This window comes from Anopheles merus, chromosome 3L (assembly GCF_017562075.2).
Source record: "Anopheles merus strain MAF chromosome 3L, AmerM5.1, whole genome shotgun sequence".
NCBI lineage: Eukaryota > Metazoa > Arthropoda > Insecta > Diptera > Culicidae > Anopheles > Anopheles merus.
This window is the reverse complement of record NC_054085.1, coordinates 28,307,401-28,325,178: the sequence shown is the minus strand read 5'-3', so window position 1 is coordinate 28,325,178 and position 17,778 is coordinate 28,307,401. Positions and strand designations below refer to the sequence as shown.

Here is a 17,778-nt window from a genome sequence, read left to right as displayed (position 1 = left end):
GGTACCGGGTACGCTCGGATTGTATACATTGCCGGGTAGAGGAACCGATCGAGAAACGATTTGGATTTCGGCAGAAAAACCGTTCTTTCCTCTACATTCCTGTGCTGGGAGTTGGCCGGTTGGCTGGCTAGCTGATTCATACTAAATGGTCAAATTGTTTTACATCTCTGCTAAACCCCCAAAGTACAGGCTAGAGTTTCGGTGAAATTGGGAAACTCATTCATCACCGCAGCGGCATACACCGGTGTACGTGAAACTTCCCGGCCCGGCAACAAAACTTTACCCTTTGCCAATCACGAGGCCAGGCCGCTTCCTGTACATCTGAATCGACGGTGCTCGACGGTACCGGCTTTGGTCTGACAGTTTTCCAGGAAAAGGGCTAAAACTTTCCATCTTTCCCGAAAACCCTTGCCCGATGAGCGTACGTTCGGAGCGCGCGTGACGTTTTGATGCCGCCGGGCACGGCTCGAGCACGGTTTCGAGATTTTGACGTCAGGGAGGAATTAATTTGTTTATTTGTGTAATATTTATGATACAATCATAACAACAATCATTTGCACGTATGCTGTATGCATACCGGTTGCTCTCCCGCGTGTTTGTGTTCCGCTGCAAAAACTACCCCGTGGGTTGAATTCGTGTGCAGAACGTTTGAGAATGTGGAGAAAACTTCCATCGGAGAGTGAGATACATCCCACCCGGTTGCTTTTGGTTCCAGACTGTGCGGGGGAGGAGACCAGATGATGATGAAGATACCCCAGCCATTGGATTACCGGAATTGGGTGATGTGTGCAGAGCAGACATCCCGCCGAGCTCACGGGGCAAGGTTAGGTCGGGCGAACTTTCCCGTGCTCTCTTCCTGCCGTAAAAAGCGCTAAACCCCCGGAACTGCAGACGAAGAAGAAAAGCGGATGTACCCGAATCTCCGTATGCGCCTCACCGATTCTGACAGGATTCCAACCAACTTCAAATTTCGGCTCCATAGGTACGCCCCTCGCCAGCTTTGCAGCGTGTAACAGGGCAAGCTAGCTCAAATCATAATCAGATTACCTCGCGATACATATGTGTGCTGCGAACTGGACGACTGCACAGACTCACACACACACACGGCCGGGCCCTCGCCGTTAAATGATCCGATCAACGGATTACTTCGGGTTCGTGTGAGGGGTCTGTAAAATGTTCTTCCAAGCCGAAAAACCCCGTCACATCGGTTGGAAAATTTCACTTGCAGTGGTAGAATTTGTAGCCTGGGCGTTTTGTTTTACAAAGCCTGGGATGGGTAGGAGGTGACCCTTGCATCTTCTGCTCACGCGTGCTCTCGGTCATGATAAATTCAAACCGGTCTGTGTTTTGGAGGTGATTGTTAAAATAACTTCTAGGCAAATGAGGGTTGAAAAGTTGCAGGAAACCAACCCAAAATCATATTTTACAATGGTTGGAAAACACGACGGGAGTAGAATTATTATACGTATGCTAATGGAGATCAATGGTAAGCGCAATAATCTTCAGGTTGGTTAGAAAAAGTAAATACGTTTATTTTTGTAAAACAAACTTAAAATCCTTGATGGATTCAAATTTAATAAGAGTGTGTTTCTTGAAGTGTGAAGCAGATGAAAAATTGAAGTTGTCTGCTAGTGATGTGCTATTTGGAGTGCACCCAAGACTCCTATCTGACTTCCACTATTGTTAGTCCTGCTTCCACTCCAGGAAAATAAGAACCATTAGATCCGTCCATAGTTGGAGTCGTCTGAAGTCGCTCAGAGTCGATCGGAATCGTCTGGAGACGTCTGATGTCGGCTAGTGTCGTTTGAAATCGCCCGGAGTCGTTTGGAGTCGGTATCGTCCGGAAACGTTCTGAGTCGTCCAGAATCGGCCGGAGTCGACCGGAGCCCAGCGGAGTTAATTAGAGTCGTGCAGAGTCGATTGGAGTCGTCCAGAGTCGATCGGAGTCGATCGGAATCGGAGTCGGACAAGAGCCCTTCGGTGTAATGTACTTGGGATCGGGAATTTCCGAGATTTTTGAGATCAGGATCCGGATTTTGGCCAAATTTTGCCATCACTTTTGCCTGCATTAAAATATTCCTTAACAGACAAACTAAAGCAATTCATTAGCCACAATGAAGGCTGTCACTTATTGGTTACTTCAAAGCAACATAGCTAATTCTGGATTGAGGGATGGAACGAGCAATACGTCATTAAACACTTTGGAGTTTACAACAAGAGAGAGGAGTTACCATAGTGTTTGAGACGTACAAAATATGAGAGCTGTGGTAGTGTTACATTGGCATGCGATCGTTTACTCCCTTTTCATTCTCTGAAACAAAGCCGGTTCTCTCCCTCTCTCTCTCTCTCTCTCTCTCTCTCTCTCTCTCTCTCTCTTTTTATCTGCTATCTGTTCTGTCGAGGGTACAGAAAAGAAGGGAGAACAATTTATCGACCGACGATCGTAAAGTGAGGATCGTCTGATATCAAATTAATGGGAGATATACGGTCTCATAGACAGCTGTCAACATCGTTCATGATAGTTGTAAAATCATCAAAAGAGAATCATTGAAAGCAATCATCGCTGATTTAAGGTGGTTAAACCAAGGATCGATCTGCCGACTGATGTTGTTTCGCTTAGTGTCTTAAATATTTGAATTTCTGCTCACAAACAAAGCTGAAAAAAAAACTGTTCAAATGAGTGAACTCCAGTTAGCATACAGAATGCAGAAGCTGTTTCCATACCCATATCGTGTGAGTTAACGCTGAACTCCATTCAAGCCTTAAAAATTCTCAATATAAACTGAACTGAACTCCATTCAAGCCTTAAAAATTCTCAATATAATGTAAATGTAGCGTATGTCAAGGTTACACCACCGGCCACAACGAATCATGGGCGGAAACCGTGGCAGATGACTGCTAAGGGTGGGTGATGAGAATCAACTGCAGCAATGAGCTCAATAAAGGCGGTGACAGAGTAATGCCCACAGAACAGTACCACCATCAGAAATGGCCCACAATATATGATTGGTTTCCTCGATTCTTTACGATGCCACTTGTTTACGGTGGCCCCCTCAGACGTTAGCAATTGATTGAACCCAAAAATCAATTCTGTTCCGCCACAAAGGTCACAGGTTCATAGTGCCCATCGAGCAGCGCGCCAGAAGATCATTGGATGATAAAAGTCGCCGAAAGGCAGTAGAGCATTCTTTTCCTTCTGATCTGTCCGACGATAGAACTTACATCATCCAAACAGTCTAGCCGAATGCTGTTACTGCTCTAAAGATGTGTTGTAAGATCGAGCGGAATATTTCATCATATACTTAACGTTTACGTTTCAATTCGCATAGAAATCTGTTGATTTAACATCAGGGACTAGTTTAACAACTGCCTATTTGTGTAATTTTGCGACAATTTCAGGCTCTAAATGCTAGATTTCATGTAAAAATATGACGTAAAACATAAAACTTTACAAAAGTTTGTTTTGAAGTAAAGCAAACTTTCAGATTTTTTTTTAATTTTTTTACGTTTAAAGACCGCGTACACAAGCGTTACTTCAAACCACAATGAACCAAGAAGAACATGCGGTTATGTTTGTGTGCAGTAAACGACGGAAAAATCAATCTCACTTTGAGTTAAACCAAACGGCACAACCAAAAACAGTGACGACTGACGGTAAGGAGTCGCCCTCACCAGCCCGAGGCACTACCAAAGGTACGCAGCGTTATTGTTCGCCGTTTGCGCTGGTGTGTTTCGTCCTTTCCCTCACTGCCGAAAAAAAAGAAGTTCAAAATAACAACTGCCGCGTGAGCAGAAATCGAGGCAGAAATTAATTGGAGGTCATGCCGGTGCGGCGTGGTTGGCCTGGCTGCATCGCAGGAAGTTGGCGTACGCTTCATGCTCGGTGTGTGTGTGTGTGTACGACGTTCTGCTTCACAGTGACGCAATCTTTCAATGAAGGCAGCCGCTATACACAGGCCACGCTTGCAGGGAGGCTTTTTTTTTTGGTGTGTATCGCCGCTGCCTTCGTTTGGTGTTTGTTATTGCGCTCACCACAGTGTGAGTTCATGCTCAATTTCAATTGTAAATGCAAAACTTTTCCGCTCGAGGTTATGATGTGTAAAATCTACCCAGGCACGAGTTTTGCCATCGCCGGAAGCGCACGGCGCTGTTTGCACTCGATTGGAATTGGAGGATGGTTTATTGGGAAGGAGGGAGTGGTTTTTTTGTTGTTGTGCCCCTCGTAGTTTGCTTGTTCGCGGTTTGGTTTAGGACGGCCTCATTTTTCAACCCAAGTTCCAAATGAATGACTTTGGCACACCTCGTGTGACTTGTGATCGATGTAACGTTTTTTGCTTTTTAAGCGGCAAGCGCATTTGCTCCTTTCCATTGCGTCCCGTGCTCTATTATTCATCTTCCCAACACTCACCTGCAGATAGACGTGTCCCTGGTCGATCCAACCGACGGCTAGGTCCGCCCCGATCAGTGTGCCGTCGCGCGAAAACCCAACGCCGACGTACCCGAGGGTGCGGGCCTGAATCTCGAACGTCACCTCCGCACTGCCGACACTCCACAGCAGCCGATAGTTGGGATCAAAGTCCACCAGATGCTCCCACTGGAGCGACGGGCTCCCACCGGAGCTCGCACCGAAACCACACACCGTCACCAGCAGCAGCCCCACTGTCGCCCACATTCTGCCACCGATCACCATTTTGTTGAGATGCTGCACACCTGCTGATGCACCTGTGTTCACTGTACACTCACACTCTTACACCCAAGCACACTCCCAGCTACACGCACTCACACACACGCACACTGTCAGCAGCGTTCTGCGAATGGAAATGGCAAACTTCCACTTGGCAATTCTAGTTGAGTTTGAGTGCCACGCACCGGGGAAGATCCTTCGCACTGTTGCTGCTGCTGCTGCTGCTACCTGAAGTCAACCGCAAGACATCACCATCTGAAACGGAATGCAAGAAGAGTGATCAGTTTTTATACACACAGCAAACTGCAGCCACCTTCCGGGCTGGGCGGCAACACCACACTGCCCAGTTGCATCGCTCGCGGCTAGCTTCATTTTATCTACATCATTAATTATGATACACGCAGAGTGCTAGGAGGGAACGGGTACGTTCGTCGTCTGTTCCATTCCCGCGGCTCTATTGCAACTATGTTCTATGATGCGTTTGTTTCGTCGGGTCGGGACGGTTGCGGGAGACGGCCACAGTGAGCGGCGGTTAGAAACGGGCCACTGGATGCACTGTTTGCAGTGCCGTTGGAAAGTGTCACTTGTTATAAATTAGTCTTAATTTAATGTGGCTACATACAGACACACGCAGCACACACACACACATTCACAAACAACTGGTAGTTGTGCGTGTGTCTGATGGTACGATATTTAGTGCAATTCAAGTAGCAATCGTAACCGCGACTGCACACAGCCATACTCTGTACAACGGGGTAAAGGAATGCACCGTTCGGGCGCGGTGCTGCACTCTCTCTATGTTCTTGGCGAACCCTTGGCGACCTTGTTGTCTCGCTGCGAGCATACTTTCTTCTCCGGGGAGCTTAGAATCTGTTTCCCTGCTGTGCAGCACACCACACTTTCTTTATTGCACGTCGGGAGCATCGGGGCCGATAAGACGGACACGCTGACACATAAAATTAACTGTCGCCCCGTGATAAGAACAGTGAAGTGAAATTGTCCCCTTCCTCCTCACTGGCGTTCCCGCCTGCTCCCGGTGAGAAATTAAGAAATTAATTTATTTTCCACAATAAAACTCGTGCACACGGGCGGTGAGAGAACTGTGCCACGCGAAGCGATAGCGGCGCTGACAAATGAGGAGCAGGTCAAGTGGTTATTGTTTTTACCTCTTTGCTGAGGTTTTGCGAAGTAGGTTTTTACTTCGCATCACTGGCTGGAACAAGCTGGTGGAAAGTTTTGCTTGGAGTTTAAATTAATTATAGGGAGAGAAGAATGTAATTGGGCAAACAGTCCCAAATTTTCTTTAATTTAATCATAGAATATATCGATTTAAACATACACGGTTAGGCAATCCGAGTACCTGGTTTTAAATGAATAACGAATATAAAAAAAAGTTACGCTGAAGACGTTTGTTTCTTTATTGAGAAAGAACGGCAACAGTCGCATTACTACTGTTTTTTTTTTTTAATTTACGGAACTGTTTTAATTACATCAGACCTTCACAAATAGTCATAAAATGACAGTTGTTTCCTTTTTATGAGATGCCATCAGTACAAAAAACAAAAACATTAATGCAGCATTACTTACAGCAATAGGATGAAGCAATAATGAATTAATTGCCATGAGAGAAAACCAGATCTTCAGTCTCAAAATTCAAATTAGAAATAGTTTAGTTTTATTTTACATTTTCCAACGTATGTTCAGCATCCCTACTATCGAGGCTACAATGTATACAATAAGGATTGCAGCCAAGTTATTTAGATAATGAATTAATCGCTCTATTGAAGCTATTAAGTAGTGCTTTAAGGTTATCCTATCACAATAAGTTGCGGAAGTATGTAAAATGTCTGAAATGTATGTAAATGTTTTTAGTTGTTATTTTAGTATTGCTCAAGGTCATCTTAAGGCAGTTTGGTGACGTCGTGTTAGTCTGTTCTGGCATCTACAACATCTTGGTACTATTAGATATAAATCAGAGCATAAAAAAACCAAGTTCCAAAGGGCCAACAACCCTGAGTGTCTTGAGGTTCCAAAGGAAGCTAAAAATGAAGACCGAAGGACATCTAGTTACATTGCTACGTTAGCTAGACCGGAATGTCTATGAGACCGGCCAAATAATGAATTAGTACCTGGAATACGTTAACAACCATACCTCGAAGCAGAAATCGCGTCCACTGGCTTCGCAGTGGCAAACAACGATGCCAAACTTCAATTAGATCATCTAAAGCGAATTTCGGCAAAATATCCATCAAGATACTTCTATTTCTACGATCTACGATCTGTACTGATCCCAGGAGTCTTATAAAACATTAGTTGTGTTGCCATATATTTACATTTATTTAAGTATATGATCAGTCATGTTTTAAGATATCTGGTTTGATTTCTTTCCCCATCTCTCCCACATAGTGAACAAATATGTTGTGATTGTATGCCTTGTTAGTTATTTACAAGAGGTGGATTATTTGCATTGTATGGATACTTTTTGTGCGAGTCTTACATCCTATTCAGCGTTCAAATCTCAACGTAACCTACACATCACACGCACACACATACACAGTAAGCATCACTTCATTCCGAAAGCTTTCCCGCGAGAACAAAGAAAACCCACCCGGTTCCGCTGGGGTTTCTGAGAAAACCTTTTCATCAGTTCCGCGTCATAGGCAGATCCCCCCCCCCCCCCCCCCCACACCCACACACACACACGTACAGAGCGTGCGATCTGCTGTGAATTGTGTGGGTGTGTGTGTGTGTCTGTGGGCGAAGAAAAAGGTTGGTGCGCACAATTTTTCGACAATTATGAGTCTAAAAGCGTTTCCGCTTTGCTTTTTTTTATTATTTTTTTGTTGCACGCAAAACAAAGCACGTTGCGCGGGACCGTCGCACAGAGCCTCCGGGAGGCGTCTCATGGTTCACCGGTGATAAAGAAAAAGTCTCTCCCACCCAACAGGCCGCCATTCAAATTCAAATAATGTCCGCCCGAGTGGTCCAGCGAGCTGTATATGGGTGTGTGTGTGTGTGTCTGTCTTCCTGCCGCTCCCAGCGCTTTACATCGTTTCCTGTCGCAGTGCGGAGAAGGAGGATCTTGAAACTTGTCACACAAGTGGTGCTTGGCAGCTCTAAGCCAACAAAAAAAAAGCAAGAAGACCTGAATACCATTCGGGGTTACACACTCGCGTGTGCTCCTCATCTTCAATGAAGTCGATGGGGGATGAATAACCGCAAAAGAAAAGAATACAAACACACAAAAACACACACACACACACTAACGGGCACAGCAGTGAGCTTCACAAAAAAAAGCTTCACAATTTGCATGAAAAGCTGACAAAACCGTCATGAAGCACAGGTTAGGGGCTCAAGAGAGCCGTTGAAGAGGTTACCTGCTTACTTTTCGTCGATTGTATTTTTTGTTCTTCTTCATCTCCTGCCTCTCAGTTGAAACACTTGATGAAAGAAAAAGCGTCTTTATGTCAAAAACTGTTGGCGAAAAGCGGAAATGAGGCATTGGGTTAGGTCCACCTCCCACCCAGCCGGACTTGTTTGGGCTGTGCGGGAATGCTGCATGGGTGGCAACATCTCGTTGTATCGCACAATAAATGATAACAAGCCGCCACGGATAGCAAGCATTCCGCTGTCGGAATTCATCTTCCCGTGTCCGTGTGACGTGATTGAGCTCTTCGGAGGCTGCTGTGACACCAGTGCATTGAGAAACTGGCCTTACAGCTTCGTCCCTCGACGTACTACACAGCACGTCCTTCCCATCAACACGTGTTTCATGGCCACCACAACTGGTGGGAGCCATCATCTTAGCCCGTGCGTTAACATGTGTTGTGATTCCGGCAAAAAAACGGGGTTTTTCTCCTGCCAACAGACTATGTTAGAAGAACACTATGTGGGAGGACATCGAAAGTATGTTGCTTTCGGATTCAATGAGCAAAACCACCTCAGCATCAGCATCAACGTGGCTTCCCCACTCTTCCAATCAGGCATTCCAGCAGGCCATAGCTCCATTGCTAGCAGGCACAACAATGTGCCTTCGAAGCGCCATTGTCTGCGTCCATTGTTATTCATAATGTCGTTTGATGAAAATCGTGCAAAACGCATTATTTCGGCACCGTGCAAGGCGGGAGCGATCCACGCGTCGTTTGTCCGACCACGACGCAAGTACGGCAGCGTTTCTTCGCCTCGCTCCAAAATTGCTGACACTTGTAGTCGACGTGGTCGTGGAGGTTTCTTCCAGTCAAGCAATAACAAGCCGAAGGACATTTACCACGCACAGCAACGAGCAGCCGTTATCATCATCAGCATCATAATGCGCCCCAAGCGTTTAAGAGCGTCGCTCTGTGCGTCCAGTGTCCTTGAGCGCACCAAGCTTCTTCGCCGATAATTTGGCTTACAGTGCGCCCCCCCCCCCCCCCCCTTAGAACAGCGCGTCCATTTATCAAACACAAAAACACTAGAGATATTGGTGTTTCGGACGATTTTTCGTCGTCGCGGTGTTCTTATCGGTCAGTGATGAATATGTACAAAGCGAGCTAGTGAAATGAACCGAAAGATCGGACCGAAAACAAAACAAAAAAAAAAACGCAGAGCCATTCTCTTCGCTTGCTTTTACAGTGAAAAATCCAAAATCCTGCCCGGTGCGTATCGTTTGTTTGCATATTTTAAGGATCCTTTCCAACGCCGTCAACACCGGGACTCCCTCAACGCGCCAGCCCTCCTCCCTAGCTTTCCCTGAAGCATGGAGAAGTTTTTGGGTGGCTGAAATCTTAAAAGTACACTTGATCCAAACCAAAATCTCACTCCATCGCCCCCCCCCCCCCCCCCCCCGGCCACCTGCAAGTAGGTCTTCACCATTGTAAATCAATTTCACTCACTCACTTTTAGACACATTTTTAGCAGCTCGTTGAAAATTCGTTAAGTTTTGTGCAGCGTCTTTTGCCACTTTCCCCCTCCTCGCGTATGGGAGGCAATGAACGATGTGCTTTGCTTCTTCATCCTGTGTGTGTCTGCTGCTTTGTAGAATTCCAGCCCAAACCGAGACGCCTGTGCTGCTCCTTCTTGAAGTCCTCGTTTTTTTTTCCTTTTCAAAAAGCTACTTAGAAACAGCTAATATGCCCACAACAACGCGAAACGCTCTGTCAGTTGTTGCTTGTTGCGTGTTTCCAAGAGGAGGCACATTTTCAACACACACACACACACTCTCTCACCCACCCACACTCGACTCGACTTGGCACAAAAGTTTATTTACACATGAGATGCTCAAGCAAATGAAGCCTCCGATGTTGCGAGACTTTCGATTTTTGGCTGCGCGTGCGAAGCCGTTCCGACTGCTGCCAAGGCGAAACGCGGGGACGGGATTATGACTTTTGCGAATATGTTAATTAAGTGAAACATGATTGCTTACAGATTTGTGGGGCACGATTGTGCAGTAGTGGTAGCGCGACGACGCGCGGCTACAGCAAAGAAGAAGGGTTGATACGGGGTGGGGCGTTGATTTACAATAGGCAAAACTTCGGGAACGCCGTGCCGTGGATTAAAGCGCTGAAGCTTTGCCGAAAGGAGGCGCTGTGTGATATATAGCCGAGAACTTTAATAGAAAACAGAACTTAGCTTTTGTCTTTTCTCGGTGGATTTGTTCTGTCTTGTTGTTAGACGAGAACACATATCAGACGACGGTATTGCTTGTATTTTGCTTCCATTGAGGAACTAAATTGGTTTCCAAATTTTGTAATGTTTCTATTCAAACTGTTTTCTATAGTCCTCAACTCTGGGAAAAAAATATTTTACCATTAGCGATAATTTGTGAAAATGTAATGCTGAATTAAAAATAAAAAAGCAATAAATAACATTTTAGGTATCTGATGGAGCTACCTGGTACTTCACGGGCGACTACAGGTACATGCGTTTACTGTAAAAAGGTAACCCATTTATAGTAATTTTGGGAGAAAGAGAGAGAGAGAGTACTTCAAAAATCTTTTTATATTGATCTTTAGTAGCAATGTAAAATACTTAAGTTAATCATATTAAGTACCATGCATACTATTTTGGAAGTCTTTTTAACACTTTCATTACCGCTCCAAAAGGATTTCTCTTGTGATTTACTTAAAATGCGTGAAAGATCTACGTTTGCTGCATGAAGTGACATGCAGAACCATTACATTAATATAATTCAATGATTTAAGCACCACTACACTAAAGAAAAAATTAAATACTTCAAAGTACAAACAAAACACAAATTTATAAAAATAAATCCTGGTCATGGCACCAACATATTATTTTTAATTAAATGTATTGATTTTGAGCACCATTCTCCGTTTTTTTTTCTTCTTGTTAGCAGCACAATTTTGCCATCTATGAGAATAATAATCTATGCAGCTTTCCCCCGTTTAGTCTATATTTTATTTATTAGGTCAAATAAAAAATCACTCAACTCTAGCTGGCGGGAAGCGGGAGAGCAAAAACAAACCCACTCACGACCCTTTTTATACGTTTCCCAAGAGGGAAACCCCATACTGCCCCGAAATAAATTTCGAAACACGAACCAAACTCCACCGGGAAAGCGAAGGTGCTGTGGGGAGGCAGTTTTCGGTTTCGTTTACCGGCGAGGTCGAGCTGCGAGCTTCTCAGGTGCATCATTAAAATGTTTAACCTTTCCAGCCTTGCCCGCTTCTTTCATGCAAGAGAGAAAGAGCGAAAAAATTGTGCCAGTCAGCACGGGAACAATTTATTGATCTAAATGTTGAAAAATATTGGTACCCAATGTGGTTTCTTTAGGGGCGTGGGAGAACAAAAAAGCGGGCACTCGCGCGTATGTTTCGAACCGTGCTCACCTAGAGAAATAGCTGCCGAAAAGTATAACCTTTAGCACACACACACATTTAAAACAAACCCGCTCAATCGTGCTTTTTCTGTTATTTCCCTTTTTTCCCCAAAAATTTCGATGCTCCATACAACGGTACACTACTGGTTTGTCGAGCAAGCGAAAAACTCATACATGAACCGTACGTTTACCGACCGAAGCAATGTGCATTGAGCATTGGTACTTTCTCCTCACCCGGTTCCACTCCACATTCGGGCCAGAGAATGTTTAAACCTCTTATTCCTGGTGGAACGTTTGTGGAGAGTTTAGAGTAAATACTTTGCCGGATGTCGGGCTTCACTCTCGTGTGTGTGTTTTTTTGTTCGTCTTTCTCCACCCGTCCGAGCGTAGAAAAAGTGCTCGGTAGGATCGTTTCGAAATCAGTCGGAACTACAAACGAACTCGGTCGGGTTGCAACTTAACGGCCCCCGCTCCAGGTCCATCCCAATGCACGTGCGATTGAAAAATTTGTTCGCCCCGTTTTCGCTCTTCATCCCGTTCCCGTGTTCAAAGCACACCCGTTTACGGTTCATCGTACTGTAAATTGCACACGTGGCCCATAGTGTGCCGAGTGCCGGTAGTCAACGAAAACGAAAAAAAAACACCCATCTCAGGCCCGATGGTCCCGTTCGTACCCGGGAGCGGTTGCACTTGCTAGTTTCCGATTATACGCGCTTACAGAAGAATCTGCAATTGCATGAGTTTTGGGGGGTGGTGAAAAAAACCCTCTGTGAATCCCGATAAAAACACAACCTTCAATGTTGTTTCCGTTCCTAGCACTGTGAATTGTGATTCAGGTTTTTTCTTCCCTTCACCTCATCCCTTGCCACGCGCGCGCAGCAAGTGAGGCAAGCTTTTGCGCCAAAATTTATCGTATCGGAATTTAAATGAGTTTCCAACTCCGCTTCTAAACCCCTCCCCACCGGTACGAATTTGAATAGCCTGGGTGCCTTTCCAGTGCTCTCGATTTTCACTGATGAACGGGACGGAACAACCGAAGATGGGGGAAACGGCGCTAACGTGCTGCAACCGAGGTGCCCAGCCAGAAAAGAAAACCCATAAAACTAGCTTCCCACTTTGCTGGAAGGAAGCACGCTCAACGTGCACCTAAGCGTACCCGACCCCTGCGAGGGGGGGGGAGGGAAAGGTCTCGGAAAAAACGGAACCGGAATTATAAACCCCTTTTTTTCTTGCTGTCCGCCAGCGTTCGATGTCGATCGCCCAGGCCCAACACGGGAAGCCTCTCGTCGACAAGCGGTCGCAGTGGTTGCAGAGGGTGAATTGATGCGGAGGGGTGGGGGGGCAACTCTGCCCACAACGTGCCCTCGTTTGCGCAACATCGTTCGACAATAAATCGATTTATAAAATATTACTAAACTTGAAAACGGGCGGGAGGAAGGACACAGGAAAGGACACAGGAAGCTAGTTAAGTTTATGGCTCCAGAAATCAATAGCCCGAATCGGAGTATGTAAGTGTACCGATCTGTGTGTATGTGTGTGTGTGCTGAAGTTGGATAGGGGTGTTCCGGTGAACCCGTTACGTGACGGACCCGTTTTTTGTACTGGCAAAAGGTATGGCATCGAAACAAATTTGGAATCGAAAAAATGGCCATTTTTGGTCCTTCGAGCCGGATACGCTCATTTCGCATGCAGAACCAAGGACGCGCTGGTCTCCAAAATGGAAAAGAGAGAGAGAGAGACAAAGGGGATAGCAGGGAGAGGGCCCTCTTTAAATAGAGATGGCCTATTTTATCGATAAATTGACTTCGAGCTGCTCGCTGCACGATGTTTTCTTTTCCGCAGGTACGCGCACCTTGGCCTTTTCCTCCGAATGCCGGCAAACTGCTGACCACGAGCGCCCTCTACACTGCGACAAACCGGGTCCAAACGCTACTTGACCTACCTACGTACTCCGCAGCTAATGCCCGATACGGAAGACACAGGCCCGTTTCTGGCACACAGGCAAACATCGCAGCAAAATGTCCGCAATGTCTGCAGTTGAATTAAATATCCGCTCCGCTCGCAGACCCGGCGCCGCTTATCTCTGTACACAGAGCGAACCTAATCCGCTGAAGCTGCTGCTGCTGCTGTTGGTGCTGCTGCTTCTCGATGTCTCTTCTTGGTACAGGCGATTTTCTTCCTGTTTGAGGCAGGCTTCAAGAAGCGACAGCAAGCACAAAGCCAAAGAAATGGTCCAGCGGAAAACCAGAAAGCCAACAGTCAGATGGCAGTGTCCTATGGAAAAGCGGTTGGTGAGCTTGCCGAAAGGTGTACGTGATAACGTGTATTGGTAGTGGGTCGTTGTAGGTGGTAAAGTGAGAAAAATAGCTTTTAATTAATTTCTATTTGTTCAAATGAGTTTATCCCGTCGGCTTGGTCAACGGCGTCAGGGGTTTTTTTTGGTTCTCCTCTGTTGCCTGCTTTGGCGTTGCCTTTTTTGTGAGCGAATTTCTGCACAAACGTCCGAACGAGCCAAAGAACTGGCCCCGAAGGTTCAAGGCCTTTTCGCACGCTCTAATGGCTCCAGCACCGGCGGGCGAGGCCTGGCCAATGGAATGTGTGGCTCTTAATTTCGTACTAAAGCGGATAAATGAGACCATTTCCCAGCCGAAACTTTCTCACACACACAAACACACACACAGGTGTCTGCTTGTGTGTCTATGTGAGCAGCGCACCGGCTATTTCCTGCCCGAAAATGCCCCAAAAACTGTGGAAACTTTTGCCGTGCCGCAACACACCTCAGACGAATTTTGCCGGATGCAATATCCGACACGAAATTAGGTCGAATTTAGTTGTTTTCGGAATGTCTTTCCTGCCAAGGGTCCTTTCCTACCCGCTGTCTTTTGTTTGAACAGCTTCATTGCACCGGATTGGTGGAAGAGAGACACAGAACGCAAGAAGCAGAGAGAGAGAGAGAGAGAGAGAGAGAGAGAGAGAGGTTCCAAGCCGCCCGGGACGTTGTTTATGGTGAGATTTGATAATCAGGTGGATTATCATGGATTGAGTTCGGCTTTGCCGGGTAATTCCACACCAGTAGTTAGCGTCTTCTTTTGGGGAGGAAGGCGGGCAACGAATACCTCTCCTACGGTACCTTCTCGGAAGGCGCCCATCCCCAAGGCAGACATCAAAACTCATGACGTAGTTGACTCTGTTGTGTTGTGTTAGGTTTTTAGTTGATTTTGGGAGCGGGTCGAGCCTATTATCAGCTATCTTAAAGGTTTACGCAGGATATCTTCTCCAGCAAACGGGTGTCCCAGTTACAGTGTTGAATATCTCCACCACCGTAACGAGCTCTCGCTCTGCCGACTGTTCACCCATCAATAATATTGAGAATTCCTCAAGATGAGCTCTTCAAACGATTCAATGCAATCGGTATCTGTTTCGGGTTATTAGATGCCTACATTTCTCTCCTTGCTTTAAAGCCTTTCCAGCAAATTCTGGTTGAGGAGTTCCTACGCCGAGAGCTGTTGCGTGAATCATTCGACATTTTTCTAACCACTTTACTTCAACCCAACCTTCGCACACTCTTCTACCCTGGAGCCATCCGTTCGGAATTGATTTTTCCGTTCTGGCGGTCGTTTTTTTCGGCAACAAAATATTTCCGTCCATTTTCCAGCAAACCCAAAGATCCCACTAGTCCAGCCAGTGAACTCTACAAATAAGAAGAGAAAAAAAAAACACTCGGGACATCGTACATTCTGGTCATTCCGGAGCGCTTTATTAGATTGAAAGCCATTTGTCTCGTGTTCGTGTACCCTTCCCCATGCAGTGTGTGTGTATTGGCCGTAGTCAGCAGCTTCCAAATGCCCCGAAGACATCGAAGGTATCGGTTTTCCCAGTATTGGGAAGATGTTTTTTATCGATTTCCTCCCTTCGTAGTTTTGTTTTTTTTTAGCTGTTCGCTACTACTAAAGAACCAAACAACAGAAACGCTTGCAACATCGTTTAGGTCCAACAATAATCCTAACAGCAATAATCGTTCGAATTATTGCTCTTCAAAATTACCCTCAGGTTAGTGATAAAATCAAATGTTATCCACTTGCTACGGTGCTCACCCCAACAGCGGTGGAGCCATGTTTTCGGGTGGTTTTACTGCTGTACGGGGTGTGGGTAGAAGTTCTTGAAGCTCACGTAAAAACAACACGATTCCTTTTAAATCCATCCGGTGAGTATTGGCCCACCGTTTCGGGAAAATAAAAAATCAATTCCCACACGCGAAAGGGATATCAAGTTGGTAAATAGTCGGAGCGAACCCGCACCCCACCTTTACGGGGTAGCACTTCAGAAACTTCATTCTTTGATTAATTTTCCAACAATTTCAACGTGAAGAGTGAATTGAAAACTGAGGGAGGAAAAATGGGTCAATGAACCGATGCTTCCAATCGAAGTAAATCCTCTCCCCGGAACCGGCATTGATTGACTGCGGACATTCCGGCCTGCTGATCGATCCAATCACCATCCAGCGCTGGTACTTCTTTGTCCCATTTCCTTCCAGCCTTCTGATGCTGGCGACCGCACAAATAGTGCAAACATCCATTGGCAACGATTTAAAATACCGATACTTTATGTTCTGTGTCGTGCTGCCGTCCAACTCGTTATTATTTGCTGTGGTCCTCTTTCAGGGATGCTCCCGTTTTTTTCCACCCGGAGACCCGGAAACAGGAAAAACAAATCATCCCGATATGTGAACCCCGGGGGCATTATACCCATCCGAGGTGCTGTTGCCCGCTGTCCAACGAACCGGAAACCGATGCTTTCTCTCTGCTCGCTCTCTATATCTCTGTCTCTTTGTGTGCATGTCTCGTGCCGCTGGTCCAAATGTCAACAGAAATAAAATGTAATCCCAGGTGATTAACCTTTTCAGTCTACCGAGCGGTTGGTGGTTGTGGCGAGTTGTGTGCTGGAACAAAAATGCCCTCCGAAACGAAAACTCTGAAACCAACTCTTTAAATGGTTCATTTCGTATGGGTGGACTTTGCACAGGCAAGGTGAAGCAATGGTCCCCGCTGGGAGCTTCTGGGAAATTTTACTCTCCAGCTCCGGCAAACTCAAACCGGCGTGGAGAAAAGTTGTGACAGTTTCAACAGCAAACGAAAGTGGCTTGCCGGTTGTTTTTTTAGAACCTGTCGAAACTAAATGCTCAGCTAACCGGAAGTAATTTGGAAAGTTCTATTCCACCCGGACACGGGCAACCATTAGCTTCGTTCAGTGATCCTCAAGGTGCTGTGGCGTTGACTTCAGAGCCTTACATTGCTCAAGAATCAATAAATTGGAATTGGGAGATCCAGCCTTTCCCGGGCGCGCTGTTATTAAAATCATCGCACGAAAACGTCTCAAACATCCATTACACATGTGTAATCGGATCCCTAGTCTTGTATGAAATATCTGATTGCCTTTCCTGCCACGTACGCGCTGTATACACACACACACACACACACACACCTTTAAGGAATGTTTAATCATTTCACCGAGCAGCTACGCATCACAAAAGAGAGCAGCTCCCGGTGGCTTGTTTGCTAAGCGCTCACAAGACGTCTAATTAGACATCTGTCCAGTGCAGTGGGACCGGGCGGTTCGATCCCGCTTCGATCCGGCTTGTTTGTGCACGGGGAACGTGCCCTGCCTGTCGAATTCGCTTTCACTTCACCGGTTCACCCATTTCCACCACAGCGAGGGTAATTCTACACCACTGCCACACCGCTCGGATGGCCATCGATCCGGGCGATCCGAGCCGGCGGGCCACGTGGCAAGGCTTGTAATTAAATAAAATTCCCTAATACTCCCGCCGTGCGCACTAAGCCGGTCGAAATTATGGATTGCCTTCGACGTCGAGACGCCCGGTAATCGATCTAAGATAAGGGGGAGAGTCGTGTGCCTTGGAAAATAAAACACACACCCACGTGGAAGTGTATCGGTGTACCCGAACAGCACACCAAACAAGCGTAATGCGAAGAATTCCGCTCATCCCAGTGCTAGCAACTCGGGGCAGAATATTCAAGTGCAGATTTAGCATAAATTATCAAACAAAACACATCGTATGCGTGTGTGTGTGTTTGTTTAATGTAGCAAACACGGTCCCGGTGATGACGTGTTGATGGTGCAGAAGAAAACTAAGCACAAGCGAAGACAGGGAGATGATCTAACTGTGCGATATTTGCATTGTATACTTGCACACGGTCGTCATCGTCGTCGTCGTCAGGCAGCTCAATCCATCGCCGGGCGCGCGCTGCCGTGT

At 46.2% G+C, this 17,778-nt stretch overlaps 1 protein-coding gene across 1 annotated transcript in view; it reads right to left on the bottom strand.

The window, feature by feature from the left end:
* Positions 1–17,778, bottom strand: part of LOC121599289 (MOXD1 homolog 2-like) — a 79,234-nt gene that overhangs the window by 52,306 nt on the left and 9,150 nt on the right. Inside the window, exon 3 of the mRNA XM_041926998.1 lies at positions 4,409–4,939. Coding sequence (XP_041782932.1) covers positions 4,409–4,690 — 282 coding nt within the window. The 5' untranslated portion in view covers positions 4,691–4,939. The remainder of the gene's footprint in view (positions 1–4,408; positions 4,940–17,778) is intronic.